This window comes from Anas acuta, chromosome 7, assembly GCF_963932015.1.
Source record: "Anas acuta chromosome 7, bAnaAcu1.1, whole genome shotgun sequence".
In the NCBI taxonomy this organism is placed as follows: Eukaryota; Metazoa; Chordata; class Aves; order Anseriformes; family Anatidae; genus Anas; species Anas acuta.
This window is the reverse complement of record NC_088985.1, coordinates 24949520-24974210: the sequence shown is the minus strand read 5'-3', so window position 1 is coordinate 24974210 and position 24691 is coordinate 24949520. Positions and strand designations below refer to the sequence as shown.

General features: G+C 52.5%; 2 protein-coding genes across 5 annotated transcripts; one reads left to right on the top strand and one right to left on the bottom strand.

The window, feature by feature from the left end:
- Window positions 1-1055: 1055 nt before the first annotated feature.
- ACTR1A (actin related protein 1A) lies at window positions 1056-15188 on the top strand. Its single transcript, XM_068688329.1, has 11 exons — window positions 1056-1214; window positions 5493-5557; window positions 6443-6518; window positions 7308-7433; window positions 8216-8340; window positions 8651-8867; window positions 10119-10211; window positions 11110-11284; window positions 11897-11958; window positions 12304-12344; window positions 12954-15188. Exons 1-11 carry the CDS (start codon window positions 1167-1169, stop codon window positions 13054-13056), a joined length of 1131 nt encoding a protein of 376 aa, XP_068544430.1. The 5' UTR covers window positions 1056-1166; the 3' UTR covers window positions 13057-15188.
- A 558-nt stretch (window positions 15189-15746) lies between these two features.
- On the bottom strand, window positions 15747-24691 carry MFSD13A (major facilitator superfamily domain containing 13A). Of its 4 annotated transcripts, none has more exons than XM_068688325.1 (9): window positions 24139-24691; window positions 21944-22212; window positions 21490-21569; window positions 20257-20706; window positions 19989-20124; window positions 19273-19390; window positions 17524-17695; window positions 17027-17242; window positions 15747-16887 (listed from the first exon to the last, which is right to left on the bottom strand). In XM_068688325.1, exons 2-9 carry the CDS (start codon window positions 22106-22108, stop codon window positions 16650-16652), a joined length of 1575 nt encoding a protein of 524 aa, XP_068544426.1. In that variant the 5' UTR covers window positions 22109-22212; window positions 24139-24691; the 3' UTR covers window positions 15747-16649. The 4 variants fall into 4 exon arrangements, with proteins under 4 accessions (XP_068544426.1, XP_068544427.1, XP_068544428.1 ...); XM_068688326.1 differs by having other exon boundaries at window positions 17027-17220; window positions 24139-24287; XM_068688327.1 differs by lacking the exon at window positions 19989-20124 and adding an exon at window positions 18386-18482 and having other exon boundaries at window positions 24139-24287.

Below are 24691 nucleotides of genomic sequence, written 5' to 3'. Positions count from 1 at the left end.
GGGGGCTGTGAGGAGAAATATGGGGTCTGTGAGGGGAAATATGGGGTCTATGGGGCTGTGAGGGGAGATAGGGGGGCTGTGGGGGGAGCTGGGGGTCTGTGAGGGGAGCTGCGGGGGCTGTGAGGGGAGATAGGGGGTCTGTGAGGGGAAATATGGGGTCTATGGGGCTGTGAGGAGAGATAGGGGGTCTGTGGAGGGAGCTGGGGGTCTGTGAGGGGAGCTGCGGGGGCTGTGAGGGGAGATAGGGGGTCTGTGAGGGGAAATATGGGGTCTATGGGGCTGTGAGGGGAGATGGGGGGGCTGTGAGGGGAAATATGGGGTCTGTGGGGGGAGCTGAGGGGCTGTGAGGGAGTTTGGGGGGCTGTGAGGGGATATAAGGGATCTGGAGGGGCTGTGAGGGGAGCTACAGGGTCTGTGGGGGGAAGCTGGGGGGCTGTGAGGGGAGCTGTGGGGGAAGTTGGGGGGCTGTGAGGGGAAATACGGGGTCTGGGGGGAGATGTGAGGGGAGATACGGGTCCGGGGAGGGAGCTTGGGGGCTGTGAGGGGAGCTACAGGGTCTGGGGCTGCTGTGAGGGGAGCTGGGAGGGTTTGGGGGGGCTGTGAGGGGAGCTGGGGGTGCTGTGAGGGGAAATATGGGGTCTGTGGGGGGAGATAGGGGGCTGTGAGGGGAGATAGGGGGGTGTGAAAGGAAATATGGGGTCTGGGGAGCTGTGAGGGAAGATAGAGGGTCTGGGGGGTCTGTGAGGGGAGCTGCGGGGTCTGGAGGGGGCCGTACACCCTCAGCCACACACTCAGGCCTCCGCTAATTTTCCCTAAAGAACTGAGGCTGCAAACTGCATCTCAGCATTTATTGAAACATTTGAGAACTTACTCTCCGTGTGCCTTTTATTGCAAAAAAAGGGAGAAAAAAGAAAAAAAGCCCCCCGTGTCTCTGCGCCCCCCCATTCACACCCTCCCCGCACTACAACTCCCAGCATGCCCCGCGCCCTCCCGCCGCACCCCTCCCACAGCGCGGGGCGGGGAGGGGGCCAGGACTACATCTCCCATCACCCCCCGCGGCCGAGGGGGAATACATCACCCAGCCGGCCGCGCGCCGCCCTTCCGCGCATGCGCCGCCGCCGGCTGGGCTGTTGCTCCCTGACGGGTGGCTGCGGCGGCTGCTCGCCATGGAGTCCTACGACGTGATAGCGAACCAGCCCGTCGTCATAGACAACGTGAGTGCGGCCGGCGCCGAGCCCCGGGGCCGGGGGGGGAGCGGGGAGGGCCCGGCGGCGGCGATGCCTTTGTCATGGGGGCGCCCCCACCCCCCCCCCTCACCCCACACCCGGCCTGGTAGGGCGGGGCTACAGCGGCTCGGCGGCTCCTGATTGGCTGAGCCGGCTGTCAGTCACCCGCCCGAGGGGCGCCGCCCTTCGCCTGTGAGGAGCGGCCCCCCCGCCGCTGAGGGGTGGGGTGGGGTGGGTGGGCGGGGCGGCGCGCTCCTATTGGTTGGGATGACTTCTTGCCCCGCCCCCTGCGCGGAGCGGGCGCTCTCATTGGCCGGCGCGGCTGTCCGTCAGGCGGGGCCGCGGCCCCGCTTTGTGCCTAGGGGGACAATGGGGCCGCGCTCCCGGCGTGCTCCGCGCCCAGGCCTCGGCCGCGCTCCCGGCATGCACCGGGCGCCGCCCCTCACAGCGGGACCCCCCCCACGGCGGCGGCTCTGGGGCGCGGCGGGCCGGGACCCCCCCGGCTCCCAAATTCCCGTTACAAATTCCCCGCTCAGCCCCTCAGGGCTCCGCCCGGCCTGGGCCACGTCGGCGGGGGCCGCATTTGGGGTGTGGCGGCTGTTATGGGCCGGTCGGGCCGGCGGTGGGGCCTGGCCGTCACCCACAGTGTGTCTGGGGGCGCTGGGGAGGCCTGAGGGGAAGGGAGAGGCTGGGGGGGGGGGATGGGGGCTGGGAGGAGGGGGGGGGGGGCTGGGGGGAGCCTCCTCGGCTGAGTCACGCGTTGCCGCCCCTCCCTTCTGGCTGCTGCTGTCAGCGAGCCTGTTTTTGCTGTTTCAGAGGGGCAGTGCTGCCTTCTCTGCGCGTCACCTGAGCTTCCCCTGAATCTTTTCACCATATGACGTGATGTACTAGCCTAGCACACCTCAACGCACTCCTTTTTTACAATCTGAATGGTTTATAGATCTCAAATCGAGTCAGTCCTTCCAACCTTTCCTTTATTATCCATCCCACTTGTCTCTCTACAACTGGAGCTCCCCGAGACACGTTGTTGTTGTTGTTTCTTCCCCTGGAATCACAGCGGGGAGATTACTGGGGGCTTAAGGGCAGGGCTTAGGTCAATTGTTCTTAGCGGTGACTGGAGTAACGTTGATCCTGCCGTGTTGCAGCGTGTAGCTAGCCGTTAGCTCTTCCCAGGCACTCAGTGAGGAAGAATTTGTTATGATACAGTCATGTAATACCAGCCTAACGGCAGCCTTTTTGTTACTTAGCTCAATGATTGCTTGTTCCTGCTTCAGACCTAAAGAAAGGTTCACGTGCTGCCAGAAACCACCTCTCTTTTTTTTGTCGTTTTAACAGCTGGTCTTAAAAGCTAATTCTTTTGCCTTTCTGCTAAATGAGTTCCCTCTTTCCCCTCCCAGTGCGAGCTGTGGAATGAAGCAGTTGTTGTGAGATCTGCCTTCAGCGCTCGCAGGCTGTCAGCCGATGAGCCCTGTGGTGACGTTGCATTTTTGGTGCTCTCGGGAGCTCAGGCAGGATGGGAAACGGGGCTGCACGGAGAGGTGGTGCCGCTCCTGCTGCCTCACAGAGCTGCCGACAGCTTTCCAAGGCTGAACACTGCCCTGTCCCATGGACGTACACCTGTGGGAGGGTGGGGAGGATGAGCTGAGGTTCTGAGCTGGTAAACAAGCCAGACCCTCCCTGTTTCAGCCTGCCCCAGTATCCCAGCGTGTTCCAAAAGGACACTCAGGTATGTGGCCACAAAAAAACATGACTTATTTTTTGTACCAAACAGTGTGCTCAGCTCCCCGATTCCAGCAGGGAGTTTTATAGTGTACAGCGAGAGGCTGCAGCTGTACCCCTGCACAGTCTGATGCTCCTCCCTGTCCAGTAAGTCACTTCTAAAACACGCGTGACCCCCTCTTGCACTCCAGCAAGCTCTCTCTGGAGAAAACATCCTGGGAGCCCTGGTGGTTCAGATGTGGCCTAGGCAAGTGCAAGCTCCTTGACCTCCATAGAATTGTCTCCTCTTCCATGTAAAGAGGACAAAATTTGGCTTTGTTGTCAAAGTGGGGGCATTTTAAACATCAGAGCTGTCAGTAAGAGCTGCTGTGGCTTTGATCTTATAAAATGTGCATCTAATAAGATAGGTTTAGAATATGAGATGTGCATTCTGCGTAAAAAGTATTACATGGCAGGTCGGCTCTCTTGGATTGCCATTGAAATTTGAGTCTGAGATACATCGAGGTGGGTGAATCAATAACTGACTTTGGCCACAGACCTGGCAGGAGAGATACGTTCAGATGCTTTAAGATGCTTGTGATAATTTTCCATGAGATTATGTCAGATATGAAGGTCAAGGAAGATCTAGTTTCTTTCTTTATTTTCTCAGATAAAGAAAAAAGAAACCAGCAAGGAGGAGGAAAGCCCAGCCAGGATAGCTACCGGTGGAAGGATGTTAATTTTGAAATTCTTTTAAATTTTAATAAACCTGAGCTTACAGCAGAAGGAGGATTTGTTTCGTTTTTCTCGTTTTGCCTCTTTTTGTTTCCTTGAGACAGAGGAAAAACCCGCTCTTTATTTTAAACGTTTTTAATTGCCCAGTGCTTAAACCTTTTCCTCTAATTGCGTAGGAATCTGAAAACGGGGTATGATAACTAGATCTGCTCAGTACACACACACACCTTCAAAGAATCAAAAAGTTCTGAAGACAATTTGAATGGCCAGAAGGTGCTGTCAGGTCCTGGTGGCATGGAGACAGCAAACTCGCTTTGCTCCCAGGCGCTGGGAAGCACAACTCTGCTCCAGTCCCATCTCGCTGCCACGTTCAAAGCAAACCTTTGTCTTCAGCTCCAGCAGAGATTGCTGAGCTGCCGCCACATTCAGCTGACTTTGAGCTTGGATATGTAAATCTCAAAATGCATAACTCACTGGGAAGCTCACCAGGACGTGCGGGGTAGTTCCTGGCCTGGCATAAGTTTGTTAGTTTCTTTCCCCTGTGTTAAAATAGGGGCATCATTGTTCTGAAACCATTTCCCAGCAGCAGAGAGTCCTGGCAGCGAGATCAGTCATTGGTTAGAATAAAATATTCATTAAGAGCGATATTCTGATGGGGTCACCTCACTGCATTTCATGCAGGGATTTTTGTTTGTTGGTTTATTAGTGTGGGTTTGGTTTTTTTTTGCTGCAGGGCTTGACAAAGGCTGGTAGTATTTCCCAGGTACAGAGTTTAAAAGCTCGATAAGGAAAATCAAAACAGTGTTTGTTTTATGCCTGGCTCTGCTTTGAAGCAAGGGGCCGGAGGAGTGGCTGTCCAAAGGGACGTCTACTTAATGCTTCACAGGCTGCCTCATCCCACCTGTGCCTGTGTGTGCAGAGGCTGGGAGACCTGCCAGGAGGCAGGGGGTGCAGGATGTGGCCCTGCTCCTGATGCAGAGCTCGCAAAGTGCGCCCTGCAAAGCCTGACACCTTGTCCGAAACAGCTGGCAAAGGGAGCTGGGGAAGGAGGAGCTGGGATGGGAGCTAATCTCTTCCCTTGTCCCTTTTAAACAAGGCCCATCCTGTCAGCTGCTTTCCTGCCTCCAGCCCTTCCTCTTGCAGGCTGACTGGCACCTTTGTTGTGTCCAGAGCCCGGTCCCATTTAGTTCCCAGTGTCTTTTCTGATGGGATTTCTGTGACCTGCCTCCTTAGCACCAGCCAGCCTATCCCCCTCCTGAATTTCTTTTCCCTAGTCTCCACTCCAACTCGTTTCACACTGCCTACTCCCTTCCCTGACTTCATCCACTCTCCCTTCATCTTCTCCCGGTCTTCTACCTCTGTGAGGCTTACAACCTTAATCCTACACATTTTAGCAGTGCTCCCCACAGCTGGCAGGGGTTGGTTGCTGTTGCACGACTTTCCAAAGAGTTCTCCTCCACCAAGGGAGCATTTAAGATCGCCAGAAAACTGCAGAGCCTGGGTTTAGCCTCACACACCTCTCTCACACTGTAAAAGCAATGGCACAGGGTAGAAAAATTACTGCACGGGGTGGCGTTTGGGTGTGTACCCGGAGCCACAGCGGGATGCTCCTGGAAGTTGTGCCCTGCATGATGCCTCTGCCAGGAGGGTGCTGGTTACTCCCCTCTAGCGGCTGAGCTGGTCTGCTGGCACCTTCCAGTCCCTGCCCTGCCTGCAGGATCCACAGGGAGCTCTATTCTGAGGGAAAAGGAGGGGTTCTGGCAGTGCTGCTGTATTTTGCTGCTCTTTTAAAAGTTGGGAAGGTGACTGAGTATCTGTCTGTTCCTCCCACAGGGCTCGGGTGTGATTAAAGCAGGCTTTGCAGGCGATCAAATACCGAAATACTGCTTCCCAAACTAGTAAGTACTCCCGATCAGTTCTCGGTACCATGAACCAATTCTTTGATATGTGGAGGGGAAGAGTGGTCCCATTGTGTTACTGGATAAATGGGTTAAGTTTTTTTTTTTTTCCTGCTGTACAGAAGTGTCTGAGAGAGAAGATCTCTGCTGTTAAGCACTTGTAGGTTTGGGGGACACATGGGACATGAAGGATGATCTGTCACTTCCTCAGGCTCAGCCCCCAAACCACTACAGCTTTGTAGGATTCTTTAGTCTGGAGACATTAGGTCAGCACCAAAAAGACAAGGTTGGGGCTGGAGGTGTGAATCCCTGCGTATGCCTTTGGTGTGTGGGCTGAAGTCTTCATTCCTGCCAAGCTTCCTTGCAGGTTTTCTGACAGCTTTACTGGAAGAATGACTGCTGGATCAGGAGCAGGCCCTGGCTGTTATTTTGGATAGGGTGGTTTTTTAACGAGTGTATTTGTTCTGACCGATGCAGACTCATCTGTGTGGTGAAATGGGGCAAGGGACTCTAAATCTCTAATCTGAGGAGCCTGCCTGAGGTCAAGCAGTATCGTGGGGGTCTGTCAGCTCAGGCTGCTGCTCAGTCTAGCCACGTTTACCCCAGGCACTGCTGGAATCCTGAATCATCAGGGAAAGCGTGGCCAGACTCAACTGGCTCACGTCCTGTTACTTCAGCAGTGCCCACAGTCTGCTCCCTTCCCTTCTGATTCTGGGATGAGCTCACACAGAGCAAACCTGGGGCTGTCTGCACCTGGGAGTGCGCTCAGACTCTGTCATGGCTCTTAGAGAGCACTGCTTGGGGCTGAGAGGAGCAAAAGGTAGTAAATTGTTGGGCACACCTGAGCTGTCTCCTGAAGCATTTATACTTTTGCCTCTGTTGCAGTGTGGGGAGACCAAAGCACGTTCGTGTTATGGCTGGTGCTTTAGAAGGGGACATCTTCATTGGTCCGAAGGCAGAGGTAAGAAAACCTCTTACTGCAGTTCTCCGTGCACCTTGCTATGCTGCTCTAAGAGCTGCAGCAGTCACCCTTGAAAGAGCTGGGGTTCCTCGAGAGCAGGGTACGCCTGAAGAGCAGAACAAATTGTCACTTTTAAGCATGTCCAAGCTGAAGTGGGAAGCTTCATGAAATTTTTGTGCCAACCTGCTGTCCACAAACCATTTTCCTCGGTCCCAATTTATTTTCATACAAGTCCTTCTGTAGCTCTCCTTTTTTCTAGGCTGCTTTGCAGTCTGTATGGTTACATCCCTGTCTCTGTGACTGAGAACTTTAGAAATGGACCCTGCTTGGTTGCCTTTTATCTCTGGGGTGTGGGCAAGAGGCTCACTTTCCACAGCTGTGCCTTTGTCAGCAGGCATTCATTCTGGTCTCACATTTCCCCTGAGCACTGAACTGCATTCCCCAGTATCACCCTGTTATATTTTATATCATGGCCAAGCTGGTAGAACAAAGATACCATTTGAGAGGTGTCTGTATGTTGGCTTGAAAACAGTTAGGATGGAATGTGCTCTGCAGACACCCTTTGTTCCAAATCTGTGTAAAACAGCTTGTTTAGTCTTTGTAAATGCTTCTCTGGAAGAGATGTTTGTGATTAGTGTTCAGTCTTTGCCCTGTACACTAGAGATATGATGTTTTTCAGTGGAGTTGATAATAAGCAACTCTCTCGGATGAATTTGTAGTCGTAATGCTCAGAATTGAATTGTTTCAGTCGCTGACAGGTAAGCTGGATTGTCCTTTCTGTTTGCTCAGGAGCACAGAGGTCTCCTCTCGATCCGATACCCGATGGAACACGGCATAGTAAAGGACTGGAACGACATGGAGCGCATCTGGCAGTACGTGTATTCAAAAGACCAGCTTCAGACGTTCTCAGAGGAGGTGAGATGCTTCATTACGTGACGGCACCAGAGTCTGTCCTTGCTGTGCATAACACCGGGAGTCTTTGAACTTTGGGAAGAACTTGGAACTCCTCCTTTGTTCTTTCTAAACTTAGCTGTTGTTAAATTAAGCTCTTTCCCCTCTCAGAAGATACAAGAAATGTCCAAGATGAATTCCTCCCATATCTCATGTTCTGGCCTGACTGAAAATCTGACTTTCAATGTTTGTTACTCACACACTCTCTAATATATTCTGCTCTGTGCCAAGTGCTCCTTACTTTTCCTGTTTTGCCTGTGCATCAGGCATACCCACTCAGCAGTGACATAATTTGAAGTGAGGAAGGAGAAAACCACAGTCATGTGGTTTGGAAGGAGCTGACCAAAAATTATTACATGACTGAGAGTGAGAGGCTGTGTAAGTGGAGGAGGAATATTTCTGCTTACACATGCCACAACCGTGTGCCTTTGCCCTTTCTTAGGGGCTGTGTTTTTTAGGCAGTCTGGCTGACTTTTGGTACAAAGGGTCACCTTGTTCATCCTTAATGAAAAAGGGTCACTCACAGGGCAGATTTCCTAAGATTTCTTCATAACTAGACCAGAGCCCTACTGGTCCCCCAACCTACCAGCGATTATTCACCGTCTAGCAAGTTACTTGGAGTTACTCCCTTCCACGTGTCTTGTTCTACTCTTGGTTCCAGAGGTGGAACAACAAGCAGAATTTTGGGGGGAGCACACATCTAGCTGTGTCCTGGTTATTACAACACAGCTCCTTTTCTTTACCAGCATCCTGTGCTGCTGACAGAAGCACCCCTAAACCCACGCAAGAACAGAGAACGTGCTGCTGAGGTGTTTTTCGAGACCTTCAACGTGCCAGCACTGTTCATTTCCATGCAAGCTGTGCTCAGCCTGTAAGTACCTCTCATCTTTGATTTGTTGTGAAATGTTTCTTGAAATCTATTTTTTGTTCCCCAAAACCAAACAGAGCAGGGAAGACCACACAAATGTCTGACTTACCTCCTGTTTCAAGCACAAACTGAACTTAAATTTCAGTTTCTGTAATAGAGTTTATAGGAATTTGATGAGAACTGGCTGTGGGGATCTTTTTTTATAGCCTGTTTGTGTGAAATCTCTGCTCCTAGAGTTGGGTCTGGTTGTGCTGCATGCTTGGGGCTCACCTTTAATGGCTCTTTTTGGCTTGATGGTTTGTCCCTTCACCAGGTATGCTACTGGGAGGACCACGGGGGTGGTGCTGGACTCGGGGGATGGCGTTACCCACGCGGTTCCCATTTATGAAGGCTTTGCCATGCCTCACTCCATCATGCGGATTGACATCGCTGGCCGCGATGTGTCCCGCTTCCTGCGCCTCTATCTGCGGAAGGAAGGCTACGACTTCCACACAACCTCAGAGTTTGAGATTGTCAAGACCATCAAGGAGGTGATGTACTGTCTGCTCCTGTGGTTATCCAGGGAGGGATTTCTGCCCCAGGGAAGTTGTTGACTCTCCAAAATATATTGGGAAGTGCCAGCCTACCTAGCTCTGAACCTCATTTCTTTTTCTGCCTGAGGGAGAGCAGAGCCTCTAAGATGATTAAGGGACTGGAGCAACCCTCATGTGAGGAAATACTGAGAGGGCTGGGGTTATCGAGCCTGGGCAAGAGACAGCTGGGAGGGTTTTGTCAATGTGTATAAATATCTGAAGGGAGGGAGCCGAGAAGACAGAGCCAGACTCATTTCAGTGATGTTCAGTGACAGAATAGAAAGCACAAACTGAAACAAAGGAGGCTTCATCTGAACGTAAAGGGATTTTTAGTATATATATATTTTTTTTTTAATGTGAGAGTGACACATTAAAAACAAGATGACCTCCTGAGGTCCCTTACGACCTCAGCCATCGTGTGATCTGAGATTTATAGTCCAGATTGTGTCGAATCCCTACCGAGGGGCTGTACGCATTGAGGACTGGATGATCTCAAGAGGTCTCTTCCAACCTCAACTGTTCTGTGATTCTGTTTAGATGTTTGTTTTTTAATCTGCAAATGATAACAACATAGAAAAGCAAAGCTTAACTATGGAAGAAAAAATAAGGCTGCTGGAGCAGTTTGAAGAGTCAAAATATTTTGTTTCCTTTAACTTAGAATGTAGGTGGTCAATGGGCAGCAAGCCACATAGACCATGTTGAGTCAGAAATTTTGCTATCAGCTATTAGTTATTTCCTCTGAAATGTAATAATACATTTTGTTCATGCTCCTAATCTGTTGCCAAGTTACCTAAAGCCACCTTTGTATATGGTTAATGTCACTGAAGGTGTTCCAGGTGCCTGTTTTGCTTTGCAGTACAGTAGTTTGGAAGTGCTCTCACGATAATTATCCCATCTGCAGCAGATGGAGATAATTTCTTAAGCAGTAAGAGAGGGATGAAAACAAAAGGTGAGCAGCAGCTAGAGCAATTGTGAGCAGCCTGAACGTCTCTTATTACATGGAGCCGAAGCATGAAGAACAGATAAGGTATTTTTCCTGATGAGAACCCAAAAGGTCTTTTCCCCAATACAAAATAGTGTTGAAATTGGTCTCCCCAGAGGGATGGATTTTGATGGTTAAGGAACTTACTTTTTGTAGTCAGAAACGTGTTTATGAGAGGTATTTGCATTTACCCTTATCTTCTTCTCCCTGACTCTGCTTCCTCCCAGCGTGCCTGCTACCTGTCAATAAACCCCCAGAAGGATGAGACTCTGGAGACCGAGAAGGCTCAGTACTACCTGCCAGATGGGAGCACGATTGAGGTTTGTGAGGACTGCTGTCAAAAGATTCCTCCTGTGATGCACTGGGTTTCCAGAATAGCCTTCTACCTCCTGATGGGAAACTTAATGCAATGTTGGGTGGGAGAGGGTAATTTAAAAAGAGCAGAACTCATCCCAGGCTGCTGGCTGGGGCACTGGAGTTCTTAGGGGAAGAAAACGTTATTAGAAACCTCACTGATTCTACTGGGAGTCCTGGGTAAGGACAAAGCATGGCCAGCGAGACTGAGAGCTGCTTGAGTGCAGGCTCTGATCTAGCAAATCTTTATGTGGATCAGGTATGAAGTGTGGGTTGGTACCTGCTTGCTGTAAATCCCACTGGGGTTTTGTACATGGTTTTTGTTCTGCCTGGAGGTGCAGAAACAGTTGGTTTGAAGAGTGTTTTGGGAATACTCCTCAAAAGATTGAGCCTTGAATGAGAAGAAATACAGGTCTTACCTCCAGCACCAGGGGTGGATCTGCTCCCTTGTCCACCATTGACCTGCTGAATGAAGCTGAGCGAGTGTTGTGAATTAATTTGTGCAGAGCTTTGATTTAGCAGCAATATAGGATTTATTGATACTTTTATGGCAAATCACTAGATTGGATTGTGTGCTGCCTAACAGCACTTACTCATGAGCCAATTCAGCAGAATTTACTACAATTGAAACAGCAACTTAAAGATTTGTACCAGCAGGTTTCTTTATCTCTTTCATCTGCAAAATGGAAATGGCCTTTGCCAGGAGTAGTAGGTCAATCTGGCGGTTGCTTGGGAGCTGATGATGCAGCACAAGTGTCCAAGAAACTTTCTCTGAAGTTTTGCCTAAGAGAGAAAGGCCCAAACTTGAGACAGTGAACTGGGCCGCACTGCTCTCTCACTCTGTGCTACCTTCTCCTCTTGCAGATCGGCCCTGCCCGTTTTCGAGCCCCGGAGCTCTTGTTCCGGCCAGACCTGATAGGGGAGGAATGTGAAGGACTCCATGAGGTGCTCGTTTTTGCCATTCAAAAATCAGATATGGACCTGAGGCGAACGCTGTTCTCCAACATTGTGCTGTCTGGAGGCTCCACGCTTTTCAAAGGTTCCTGCTTCTCTTTCAGTGGGCTGTGCTTTTCCTTTTCCTTCTCATGTGAAACGGAAGATAACTCAGATCACCCAGCTTGTCCTGTGGGATGAGGGTTGTGGGAACTCTGTTCTCTTTGGGGAGTTACAGTGAGAAGCAGAACATTGATTCTCACTAATTTTCTGAGTCATAGGCAGAACCAGGGTGCATCTGACCCCTATTGATTTATAGATATCCTCTGCCAGAACTTGTCCACCCTTTATCCACAGGTGGATATCTCCAGATCCCCGTTCAAACCCTGTTCTGCCCTACAAAAGGGGCTGGATACAGGAGGAAGGCCAAGGGGAGAGGGAGGGAACTGGCACATTTGTGATCCTAGTTAGGAATCTTGGTTGCTTGTCTCAAGTTGCTGCTGCGGGACGCGGTCTGTTGTGGTAGTGTTTGAGGTCTGACTGAGACAAAATCCGGGTACTTCTCTGGCTGTGTTCTGTGCTCCTTCAACGTGGTTTCTTTGTGAGATCAAGAGTGGGATATTTGAACAGGACTGTGTAGGATCTGGCCACATTGTTAGTAGATGGAACTTGGAATTTTGCTGAGGGATTCAAACTACTTTGTTTTTGTCTTGTGCAGGCTTTGGTGATAGGCTCTTGAGCGAAGTGAAGAAACTAGCTCCGAAGGACGTCAAAATAAGGGTAGGAGCATTCTCTTGGGTGTTTGTCACATGCTCTGTGTGTCTTCTTGAGAGAACTGTGCTAAAAATGCTGCTGCCATGTGGTTCAAGCCAGCTGTCTCTTTCCTGGAGACAGCCCAACAATATCTGCTGTTGTGATGAAAACCTGTGTGGTTTCATCAGAGAAAGTAGCTCCTCTGGCAGCATACCTGTCTAGGATCCTGGGGGTGGTTCTGTGGGGGATCTGCTGGGTGCCTTTATGGTGGGAGAGGTCATCCCTGTGTTTGTCAGCTGTAGGAGGGGCAGTGTGCCAGGAGGAGCAGGCTGGAGCTTGGAAAAGTACTGACTGACTCTCTGCTTCTCCTAGATATCAGCTCCTCAGGAGAGATTGTATTCCACGTGGATCGGGTACGTACTGCACGATGCTGGGTCGCTCTGTGGGATGAGGGCGGGGGAATCGCTGTCTGCTGGCTCTCAGAGCCCTGTCCCTCCTGCTGCTGTGTCACTGCTCAGCCACGTGATGCTCAGCCTGGTTCCTGAGCCTGTCTCCATGCTGCCAGCCCCTTACCCTTCGCATCTTTAAGGCTCCTGCAAGTCCTGTTAATTCTCCTTGTTGTCCTAACCAGTCCAGTTCAAAGTAGAACAAGCTTGTTGGTAGGAACTACCCTAGGGCAGAGGCTCTAGGTGCATTTTCCCTCAATGATCAGGGGAACTAAACTCAGCTCCACAATCCTAAGCAGTGAGACCAGACCCCACGTGAAGAGGGCTGGTGTTTGCAGCAGTGTCAGCACATTGTTTGGGAGGTGCCTGGTGCCAGGCTCTGTGGTGCCAGCGCATTTGAGGCTAACGGGAGAGGAGGTGACCGTTCAGAGAGCATTTCTGTTGTAGGAAACAAGGAGCCTTGGCACCTTGCTCAAGCATGGAAGCATTGTGCAGTAGAAACAGCTCCTCTCTGCGGAGAGGCAGTGGGAGTGCCCCCGTTTGCCTGTAATACATAACATGTCTGTCTCTCCCCAGTGGCTCTATTCTGGCCTCACTGGACACCTTTAAGAAAATGTGGGTTTCGAAAAAGGAATATGAAGAAGACGGAGCTCGTGCCATCCACCGAAAAACCTTCTAGCCCTGGGACCTGTCCTCAGTCTCCTCCGAAGACTCACTTCAGTTCTAAACTCGCTTTTCTGAGTCCGAGTGTCTGAGAGCTGCCTGTATGTGTGTGTGTGCGCCAGCATGCCCCGATGTCACTGAGCAAAGACGACAGCAGCAGGAGGGTTGTATTCATACTAACTTCATATTTTTTTATTTTTTGATGTTTTTTTTTTTTTTTTTTAATGGAAAGGAGAAACCCCCAGTCTGAATTTCTCCAGAATGGCCCATTCCTTTTTCATTTCAGTCCCTTAGTTTCTGTGTTACGATCACATTTGCCACTGTAAAACGAGCAAGCGAAAACAAAAGGGAACAGCTTAGAATCTGCCTAGCAAGCCAGAAGGGAGCCAACCACTGCAAACCCCTCACGCAGGCTTTAGTCGGCCTGGCTGCAATGCCTGGGTTGTCTGGAAATACACAGCGGAGGCCCCGTAGCTACTTTCCTTAGTCTGCAGCGTCTTCGACATCAGTAGGTTTTGGAAGTTGTTTTTAATATATTTTTTTTAATTAAGAGGAAGCACATTCTCAACAGTTCAGCCCGTTTGCCCCCACTGTTTTTGGTGTGTGTGTGTGGGTGTGTGTGAGTGTGGCGGGGTGGAACTTCTCAGACTGATGTGTGGGTCGGTGCCGCAGCCGGAGAAGTCGGTGATAGGACTTAGTTCATATTGCATGGAGTAGAACAAAGCAATCTCTAATCAGCTTTCATTATGCTAGACGGTTACTCTCTCATTCCTTGTTTTAAATAACTTTTCTCCTCTGGAAGCAAGTGCCCCGGAGTGGGGGTGAAGGCACTTGTGTGTTCCCCCTCAACCTGCCAAGAGTCACAGTACTGAGCTCTCACCTTCTTGCTCTGTAAGAGCTGAGGCTGTTTGCCTCCTCCTCGCCACGTCAGGGTGAAGGGAGCATGCGTTTTCAGCCAGGCATAACTCGTGTACTATATCCACTCGGGGGCTAAGTACTAGTTGGAAAGGTGCGTCGTAATGTAAGAATTGTTTTATTTATTGAAATGTCTGCGTATTATCTCCAATACTGACCGCAGCACCTGGGAATTTTGCTTCGGGTCTTCCTTGAACGCCTGCACCCCAGTTGTCTGTTGTTTGATGTTAACACTGTTTACAGCACACACACGCTTCGCAAAATAACCGGCCAGCCCTGCATCGCCGCTCGGTAACCGTTCTGTAGGGAGCCTCGCTGTTCTCTGGGAATACACTAAAGGAGAGGACAAGAAATCACCTCAACACGGTGGTGGGAGCAGCAAGCTGGCGCAGGGGCTGCGTTCTGCTGTCCTCTCGTGCTGCTTAGGCCTTTCTGCTCAGCTGCTGGCTGTTCTCTAGAACATCCTCATCCCTCCTGCAGCTCGCGTGGAGGTGTGGCACTGTTCCCCTTGCTTCTGTTGGTGCTCTTCATTTCCTTCACCACTGATTTTTCTGTATTACCCGGCATTCGCAGTGGGCCTGGAGTTGTTCGGTGGCAGTTCCTCCCTGTTCCCTTCCTTTCTGTTCGTTTCCACCCATCACCTTGGGGTCACTCCCTCGCCAGAGCTGAGAAGGGGCAGGAGCTGGAGGGTTGCAGCAGCCCCGCTGCGGAGGCTCGGCGGGAGCTGGCGTGAATGTAAGCAAGCAGCACGCTGCCCTAGCACAAAGGGGGTTCTCCGGGATCCGAGAGGCTGCAGGTAGGCAGGTTGGGTGCTCTGCTCCCAGCTGAGGCCGTGTTGCTTGTTCTCCTACCCCTACCAGAACAGATCATGGTTTTTAAGCAAGAACCCGTCAGGTAGGGACGAGCTCTCACTGCTCAGCCTCCTCCTGCCAGAAAATAAGTTGTGTTCTTGCTGATTTGTTGTTAACGTGCGGAGGGGAAGAAGCAAACCCCTCTGCTCGCCTACCACGTGCCCCAGGCAGTGCCAGTGCTCTCTTCCTCCCCTTCCCAGCCCCTCTGCTGGCCTCGCAGAAGCAGCAGTGCTCCATTTTGTAAACTGCAGTGACCGGACAGAAAGGTGCCGTCTCCAATCTAGCATTTGTTTGATCTGCCTGACTGTTCCCTCGCACACTGTCCAAACCATGTTGCCTGGTGGTGCCCAGCATACTTAAATAAAGTCATTCATATACAAACCTCGACCTTCCTGGCCTCCTCTTCCCACGCTTGCATTTCTCAGGAGGTAACTTGTGTTCTTCTCTTGCCTGTACAGAACTTGTTGGCTAATCGCTGCCTGGAGACAGCACCGGTGGTCCAGGACTGCCTTCAGAGCAGGCCTTTGTGCTGAGGTAGGGTGTTGAGGATTGCTCTCCTCGACAGTCGTTGCCCCCAGAGATGCTGAGAAGCTGTAAGAGGGAGTGAGGAGGAGGTTGCACGGGTGAGAGGGGTGATGCTGCTGGCATGGGGGGAGCTGGTGCCAGCCCAGGGGCTTGCTGAGAACCAGCAGGCAAGCTTCCCTCCCAGGGGAGTGTGGGGGAACGTGGTTCACCCCTGGGACTTTTCATTAATGGTCCCTTTCTGAGCCTCTACCAGCTCTAAGTGGGGCAAGCAGCATTCCAAAACACCCTCATTGCAGCTCAAGCTCCTGCTTCTTGCCCACCTCATCAAGGGAAGCAGCACCTGGCGCCTCACAGGGTTAGGTGAGCCCGTGCAGGGCCAGCTGGGTGGCAAATAATTCAAACGGGATCGCAGCCATACAGAAAAGATCTTTAATTTATGAAATGAAGAATCAAACTTGGTTAAAATCTGCACAAATAAGTTATGATTGAACTATTGAGAACGACAGAAGCCCCATGGCAGAAACATCTTGGTCCGAGACAGGAGGCAGCTGTGTCCTGAGGCAAAATGGCAGAGCTGTGGGCTGCAACCCCAGGAGGAGCCTGGTGCTGAGGCTGGGGAGGCAGCTAAGTGACGAACAGCACGAATGTGAGTGAGCACACCTCCTCCTGCGGGAGGGCACAGGGCAGAGCACTGCTGGCCCCCACCCAGCCTGCTTTGGCACCATGCTCACCCGAGGGGACTTCTGGTGAGCACCTGCCCTGTCCTTCCCCCCCTTGGATCCGTGGCTGGACAATCAACCCCTGGGGCGCTGTTTCAAGCAGAGAGGAGCTGTGGTGTCTGTCCTGCACAGAGGTAAAATCCTACCCCTGTGACTACACAGCATCGTGTCAAACGGGCTCCCAAGTGGAATTGAAGGCACAAAAGCAAGAGCTGTGCGCTCTTCCCCCCTGCAAGAAGGGAAGGTGCCAGGGTCAGCCCCGTGAGAGGGGCACATCAATCCCCTGGGTTTGGAAAAGGAGCAAGGAAAGGCTGTGTGTGTGCTCCCTGCCCTGCTCTGCCCACCAGGGATGTGTACACCTGCAGCACGTGTTGCACCCCAGCTCCTCCTGCCCTGGGATTAGCGAGGTTAAAATGCTCTTGCTCCTGTGTCAAGGCTTCTCTGCCTTCCCCAGCAGCCCCTCCTGGAATAAGCAAGCATCGGCCTTACAGCATTTCACAGTCGAATCATAAATGCAGGGTTTCCTCGCTCAGCAGTCCCCTCGTTTTGCCCCAGGCTGGAACCAGGAGGGGCTCAGGCACCCCTAAATCATTTTCACTTCAGGCGCTTCCCCCTGCGTCAGGCCTTGGCGCTGAGCCTTCACCATCTGCAGGCGCTTCCCGTGCAGGCTGAACTGCGACCAGGTGAGGAGCTGCAGCAGCGCGCAGGCGATGGGCACGAAGACCAGGAGGTAAAAGCAGCCCTGGCGGAGGGTCGGCTCCAAGGCGGCGGCGGACTCCAGCTTCGGCGGGGCGCTCACCACGTTGCCCAAGGGGGTGCGCTGGAAAATGTCGTAGCCTGGGGGCGAGAAGAGGTGGTGAGACACAGCAGGGATGCAGAGAGCAGTGACAGCTTTTTGTGGAAGAGCTCTCTGCATCCACATGCTGTGGAGGGATGGAAGTTCACCCTCTGCAACCCTGCTGCTGTTTGGACTTACCTGTGTAGGCGCAGAGCAGCCAGGTGCCGATGAGAGGGGCGAACGTTTGCCCTGGCTTGGTGACCAGCGCGACCATCCCAAAAAGCAGCGCCGAGGCCGCCTGCTTCCTGCGGTTCAGGACCAGGTCCTCGTCCACCAGGTCGGTGACCACCAGGTTGAGCAGCTTGCAGGTCCCTTCCGTGAACACGCGGTTGCTGCAGGGCAACAGGCAAAGCACTGGGTAGGGGCACCAAGAAGCGATGGGAATGGGTGAGAGGTCAGAGAAAATGCAGAGAGAGATGAGAGGGGTTCCCTGATGCTTAAAAAAAAAGAATTTCAGAAGCCCTGGCTACTGGGGGGGAACCAGTCATTGCTGCCAGGGGATTCTGCGGTGACCTGCCCCAAGCTGGGTGCTGTCAGAGCTGGGAGCCACCTGGCTTCTCTTCTCTGGTGGAAACAGGGACAAGTCATTTTTCTTCCCAGCTGGCACAGAGCAGGGGATGTGAGTGTTTGCGTACCTGGCTATGAAGATGCAGAGCAGATAGACCTGGTTGGGTCCTGCCAGCAGCATGACGATGCTGAGAGCCAGCTTCAGGAAGAAGAGTCCTCGGACCACAGCGTAAACCCCACAGCGGCGGCAGAGGGAGAGGAAGTAGAGGTTGTTGAGGTGGGGGGCAATATAGGAAACACCTGAGCAGAGAAAGAATCACAAATAATTCTCTCGAGTTTTAGTATCCACCATCCACCCCAGTACCAATACCAAGAGGGAGGACGAGGAGGGTAGGGTAGGAGATTCGAACAGCCCCTAAACGCATACAGGGATGGGTGGCTGCAGCAGATGTACTCAGTGGGTTTGTGACTGCACACACTCTTCCTCCAGAGGGCAGAGCGTGTGCTCTACTTCATCAGCCTGGTGGGCAGGAAGGAAGAAAAGACTTGCCCCTTGTTCCACAGGGGCTGGGACTCAGCCCTGGAGCAGGAGGGAAAGAGACTGGGCAGCACGAGCAGACCTGGCCCAGGCAGAATTCTCTCAGAGTGACTCTAGCCCTACGGGACTAATGCCCACAGAGGGAATAAATTCAGAGCTGTGCTCCCTGCTGCATCCTAGAGCCATATCCACAGACACAGATGTTATCCTCAGCAATACCTGGGTGGAGCCATGGAGTCAGAGTCCAGCACTCGGTGCTTTTAACTTCTAGAAAAGGCTCCAAGTTACTCCTCCTGTGCCCAGAAAGGAGGCTCCAGGGAAGGATGTGTGAATCTTACAGCCCAGAGCCCTGTGTGTGAGCACCTCTCCCCAGCTGGGGTTTGTGAAAGCAGAACACAGACTCAGGCCAGGCCCTGCCCCAGCTGCTCCCTTTGGTCCCATCTGCCACTCACCGAGGAGGAAGGATCCGGTAGAGACAGAGATCTGGTCTGCCAGCAGGTGCTCCAGGAACAGGGGGAAGAAGTTGCTGTTAAAGTGGCAGTGAAAAACCTGTGAAAGCAGCATGCAGACAAGCCGGTCAGCAGGAACAGCAGGAAGAGGGAAGAGAAAAAGCTAACAGCCCCCTGGACTCCTGTCTGAGGAGTCCCGTGCCGAGGGATCGTGCAGGATGGGCCTCCAGCACCTTAGCGCAGCAAGAGCTTGGCTGTGGAGCTTGCAACCCTAGAGGCTTTGAGACTGCAAAGCTGCAATGCCACCTGCCTGCCTGCTGCATGCCTGGGGCCAGCACTGTGTGCCAGCTGCCAAAGCATTCCTCACTGGTGAGCTCACAGCAGGGCAGGGCAGGGCAAGGAGTCCACAGCCATGGCCACAAGGATTTGAAGGAGGAAACAGTGGCACAGCAGGTGGGAGGAAGCAGCTGCCAGGATGACAGCAACAAAAAGAAGGCAGCAAGGCTCAAACACGAGGATTCAGGCATTAAAAGCCTGCCTGAGGGGACCCGAGGGACCCCAGGGGAGGCAGAGCTGGGACGGCAGCACACCACGCTCAGGGAAGTTGGGCACGCTGCTGCCATTTCGTAATAATTGAAGGGGATGAAAAACAGAAATGGCAAAAACCAGCTGGGAGGTGGATCCAGCTGGACAGTGAGAGCAGTGACATGAGGCTCAGGAAAGGAGGAGGAGATGGCGCTGACAGCTGAGCCAGCAAACTGCACTCCTGAATGAATCCTTCCCACCACAAACCAGGCCTGGTGCTTCTGCACCCCAGATGGATGTTGGCAGCCAGCCCCTGTAATCCAGCCTGCGCCCCGCAGATGCTCAGGAAGTCGCTGTGCACCTACCTGGACCAGGTTCATGCAGACAAACCAGAGGAAGTTGCGATGCCGCTTGAGCTGCTGGAGGTATTCTGCCAGGGTGATCCTCTTCTCCTGGGGGACGGAATGTTTCTCGATGTACAGCCTAAAGGGAGAGGAGGAAGGACAAACAAAAAACAAAACAACTGTGATTCCTTCACAAGCAGGGCAGGGTCCCGTGCAGATGCAGAGCTGTCTCTCCTCAGCTCCCATTCCAACCTTCCTTCTCTCTAGAGACCAAACCAAAAAGAGCAGAGTCTTCAACAACCTTTACAAGGACAAAAGGCTGCAGGTCTCACGAAGAACATTTATTTCCTGAGCCCACAGTTCGGATTCCTGTCCAGAAAAGCATTCTCCTATCAGCCATTACACTCCATATACGCCCCCAGTCCAGATTAGCTCACCTGGCAGATCTCATCAGGACCTGCCGTGTTAGTACAGCATAAAGCTGGCAGCTTGGAACAAGAGACAAGTGAGTGTAACAAAAGTGAGGCAGCCCAAGGAAAAGCAAGGGAGCTGAGTGGGGTAACCAGCTGCATCGTGGCCCACGCAGCCCAGTCACCATCAGGCAGCTAAAGCGAGCAAAAACGTGAGGGATTCGCTTGTCCTGCTCCACGGGGAAGGGGCAGCAAGGTGGTCTCATGCTCAAGCAGCTTCTGGCATTTCGCCACTCACAGGCCTCAGTGGGTGCTCTAGATACTAACTCGTGTCTCGTTCCAAACACTGGGAAGGTCAGGGCTCTGCCTCCAGTATGGGCCTGGGCTTTCACGAGATAGTTTTGTCCTATTTTCAGAGGGCCTTAGCAGCCAGTGTGACCTCAGGCAGAGGTGATTCTGAGAACTGTATCAACAGACAAGAACCACAGGTGATTAACAAAAGTTTTCCTTGTCCTGGATCTTCTCACGGTGGTACGTAACAGGACCCTACAGATCTATGCCAAGCTGTCCCTGCTGCGGAATGGGCGACACTTACTGTTTTAGGGTTGATTCCTGGTCCCATTTTGCTTTCCCATCAGCCTCAAATCGCTGGCGGAGCAGCTGTGTGGACAGGGTAAAACCGACGATGGAGCAGAGGGCCAGCACGACGCAAAATATGCGAAAGGAAAAGAAATCTTCCTTGTTCCACACTGTGTAGGACATGAAGACAGAGAGCGAGCCTATGGCACTGAAGAGAGAGCAGTAGAAGTTGAGGCTCGTCCTGTCTCTTGCCGAAACAGCCAGGTCTGCGAGCAAGGCGTTGTGATGGAGGTCGACCATGGTGAGAAAGCTGTCGTACATGCAAAGGCAGAGAAGGAACTGCACGCCAGGATGAGCCCAGGCGACCCAGAAAGCCAGGAAAGAGATGGCAAAGAGAGGGCCATTGTGGCTCAGTGCTCTGAGCCTCTTCAGAACTACTTCTGGGGAGGAAATCTCTGCTCCTGGCCTGCAACAGAAGATAAAAGTTTTAGAGACTTGGACAAAATCCTGCATGACCACGTATTGCTGCTTTCCAAGGAAGTTGTGTAAGTGGCCCAGACGACAATGCAGCTTTTACTCACGTAACAAACACCCACATACAATAAATTCTCATCTAATGTATGAATCCACAGAAAACACAAGTTTAAGGCTGAAAAGCACGAAGGGATCCTTTTGCTCCTGAGCAAGGGGCTCCCTGATAGCGCTGCACTGTCTGCTTCGCATAATGTAAGTTACTTCAAACAACACTTAAGAAGTTTCCACGAGGTGCAGGAAGCCACACTGTGCTTTTCATTAGAAACTTGAAGCAAATAACACAAGAAATGCTAATGACCATCTGTGGTCTGTGATTCAACAATTTTAGGAACAACTGGTTTGATGTATTGCAGGAGGAAAAAGATTGTCCTTTCCCCCAAGTGCCCCAGACTACACACAGACACTTCCCAACACCCCAGTAAAGGGCTTGGGATTTTAGATTATTTTTAGATATTTTAGGTTCTGTACCACTTGTGAATGTTAAGAGTTAGGGTCACATCTACTTGGTACATATATGACCCCTTCTACACAGCCAGGTACTGAAACAAGGTGCAAAGAGCTCTGAACTTCTAAGACAGCAGGAAAAGGAGGTGTTTAAAGTTTCATTCTCCAGTAACCATTCCCGTGCCACAGTTTTAAAGCTCCCACTTTCACATCACCTCCCCCAGAGACTCAGCAACTTCCCAGCCTCTGCTGGAAGCAGAACTTTACTTACTGCTGCGTGCTCAGGAACACCCGGTCGCTCAGCCAGCCAAACAGAGGGTCATTGAGGCTGTTCCAGATCAGGAACACTGTCTGGAAAAGAAAACAGGATGGTGAAACAAACCACAGCAGGAACCCCCAGCGTGCCCTCCCTGCACCACCACCACAGGGCAGTTCCCCTGTCTGGGGAAACTGGCACAAATGCAGTGAGGCCAGTGGTTTCCAGGCTTGTGAAATGCCCCCACATCCCCAGAGAAAAGCCTGTCTTAGGAACAAAGTCTCTGGGTTTTCTATTTCATCTCCTTTTCTGTTTGTATAAGGGAAAAAAAAGCTAAAAAACCCAAACTAGCACTCAGAAGGCTCCTTTCCCAAAGGAGAATACAGCTAATGCCCCGTACACCTTTAGCAAGGACCAGTCTCAAAATTTCATTTTTCCAAGGGCAAAAAAATCCACGGCAAAGACTAACCTCTCCTATCCAAAAGGATAGTTTATCGATCTTGTAAACAGAGACAAAGGTGTCCACGTAGTAGAGGAGAAACACGTTGTGCAAAATGGAAACGAACAGCGACAAGGACCCGTAGATCACTGCGGTGGGCAGTCGGAAGAGACAAGCCAACAGTCGCAACCCCATGTCGGTGCGGGCGGCGCTCAGCTCCCCGCATCACCTCCATTTCAGGTGGGATGTCTTCCCCCAGCACCTGCTGGGTCTCTCTTGGGGCCAATCCATGGCTGCTCCTGCAGGAGGGAAAAAAAAAAAAAGTCAGTTTCTTAAATGAACAAAAATTTAATCTAATTAATTGATAAATCTTTGCCAGCCAAGATCAAAATTAGTACTGCTTTGAGGAGCTGTTCAGAAGAGGGTTGGATGGGGTTTAGGCCAGAAGCTGCCTGCTGTACTGAAGCCACTTCATTAAGGGGAGGCCAGGGGTGAGCTCAGGGGTGCAGCTGCCCCATCCTTTGTACCTTGATGGTTTTTGTCAGCCAGCTGATTAGCTCCTTCCACCTCTTACAGCAAGGTGAGAGGAGGAATCCAGCAAGGTAGCTGCAAACAGCAAAGCAGCCCTCAGGAAACAGCCCCAGTCACTGACATTTTTAGGTGCCGATGTTAATTTTCAGCCAAATAAAAGTGACAACAGCCCTGATGTCATCTCTCACAGGCTGCTTTCCCCAGGCAGTCGCAGCTGGCTGCACCTGGGCTCTCTCAGGCAGCAGTTATTTACGGCGAGCGGTGCTGCTGCTGCTTTGTGGCATGAAGAGACACGACCAGAGCGCGACGGCGTGCAGCAGACACGGTGCCATCACGCCACAAAGGCTCCCAAAAGCCACCTCACAGCTGGACTGCAATAAAGATGCTTTAGCTGGGCAGCAGTATATAGGGAAACTAAACAAAGGGAAAGAGCAGCTTCCACCTGGAGCGACCCAGGAGGAAGCCGTCAGTCTGACCACTTCTGGGCAATATCAGAGAAGCAAAAAATAACTGTCTGCTCTGCCCAGCCCGAGGAATTTCTCGCAATGAGCTCAGCAGGAGCACGCAGCGTTTGTTCCCAGCACTTACGTCTCCGGGCTGAAGCTGCACATCGGCCCCGCTCCCGGCCAAAGCGCCAGACCTCGCTTCACATCCAGCTGCTGAGCCAAAACCCACGGGCAGATAAAAGGGTGGCAGCGCTCCTCGGGGAGCTCTGCCAGACAACGAGCGTTTGTAGGTGTAACTAAAGGCAGGCACGCTGACAAGCCTCAAAGAGAAATGGCATTTTGTAGGGTTATGCCCTGAAAAGGAGGCAGGAATTGGTGGTGTGTGGAGATGAAGGTTGAGGAGCACCAAGCTGAGCCGGCACAGCTCTGTGCCTCTCACCAGAGGAGCAGCTCGAGGGCACGTCGGGCTTTTGGGGCACTTTTTGGGGCACCCTCGTGAACAGGATGCACACAGGCACCCCTTCTGCTTGGGCTCTGTGAGGATTATTCAGCTCCTGGGTTATTCCTGCAGAGGGACAGGGCTAAGAGGTGGCTGACAAACACATTAAAAAGCCTCCAGGTAGTTGGACACCAGACACATCCCCAGCTGACATTTCAGACTGATCTCGCCCTTTGCTGCCACAGCTGCCTCTATTTTTTTAATCTCCCTCATCTGCGAGCATGCAGATGAAAAGAAGCAAGTTATAGCTGCCCATAAAAAGCGGATTTCGCTCCTGCATCCAGCGTGCTGGCCACGGCGGTATTTTCATAACCTCCTCCTTGGGACAGACAGAGCGTTAGTCACGGGTTTGTCAAAAACGAGGCTTTAAAAAATAGGGGGAAAAGGAGCTGTGAGAGGGAACGGCTGGCGTTTATTCACACTGAACTTAAAACACACGCTCCTAAAGAAAAGATCTCGTAGATTAGCCTTTATTTCACACCATTTCCACATCTGGCAGTGCTGCTCGCAGCCCCCTTTCCCGGTTAAAGCCCCCCCAGCAGCACCAGTGCCCATGGCGCCCATCGCCCCCCCACAGCCCGCTCCCTCACGGCCCCCTCAGCCCCTTCAGGAGGGCGCTACCAGGGGGTATCCCATGGGGGGGGAACCCCCCCGCCGCTCCGCGTGGGAGCGCCCGGGGGAGCGGGGGCAGGTGGGCGGCCGGGCGCTACCACTGTGCTCGGGGGGGGGGGGGGGGGGGCGCCTCCTACCTGCGTCCGGTGCCGGCGCTGCCCCGCCGCTCCGCTGCCCAACCGGCGTCTGCGCATGCGCGTCTAAAGGCCTCCCTCTCCGACCCCACCCCGCAGCCATTTTGCGTCCTGGCGGGTGAAGCCGCCCCTCACGCCGCCATCTTGTTTGAGGGCAGCTCGCCGGGACGCGCCCCCTCCGGTTGCCATGGAAACGGTGACGGCCGCGAGGCCTGGCCTAGGCCTAGGCTTGGGCCTACACCGGGCCCGGCTCCCGGGGCCCCGGGGCTGAACGGCCGAGCCCCGTCAGGGCGCCCCGAAAGGGCCGGGCTGCTCAGCAGAAGGGTGCCGAGACCCCGAGCGTGGCTCTCAGAGGGTGCTCGGCTTTGACAACAGTCTGTAAAACACACGGCTTGCCTCTGGTCCCCGTCACTCGCAGTCATCTCCCAAGATCCGTTTGATGTTAAGTTGTCCAAAATAATAAAAAAATAGCGACTGTGGTTGGTTGTCCGTTGGTTCGATGCTTTCTCCTGAAGGAGGATCTGCACATCGCCTCCCACCTCTTGCTGCAGCAATT

Excerpts from the sequence above, each read along its gene's own strand:
- ACTR1A (XM_068688329.1), top strand. The coding sequence starts at position 1,167 with ATGGAGTCCTACGACGTGATAGCGAACCAGCCCGTCGTCATAGACAAC. Across the intron at positions 6,519-7,307 it reads TCATTGGTCCGAAGGCAGAG|GAGCACAGAGGTCTCCTCTC; the intron begins GTAAGAAAACCT and ends CTGTTTGCTCAG. Across the intron at positions 7,434-8,215 it reads TTCAGACGTTCTCAGAGGAG|CATCCTGTGCTGCTGACAGA; the intron begins GTGAGATGCTTC and ends TTTCTTTACCAG.
- MFSD13A (XM_068688325.1), bottom strand. The coding sequence starts at position 22,108 with ATGGGGTTGCGACTGTTGGCTTGTCTCTTCCGACTGCCCACCGCAGTG. Across the intron at positions 21,570-21,943 it reads TATCCTTTTGGATAGGAGAG|ACAGTGTTCCTGATCTGGAA; the intron begins GTTAGTCTTTGC and ends TTTCTTTTCCAG. Across the intron at positions 20,707-21,489 it reads GTGTTCCTGAGCACGCAGCA|GCCAGGAGCAGAGATTTCCT; the intron begins GTAAGTAAAGTT and ends CTTCTGTTGCAG.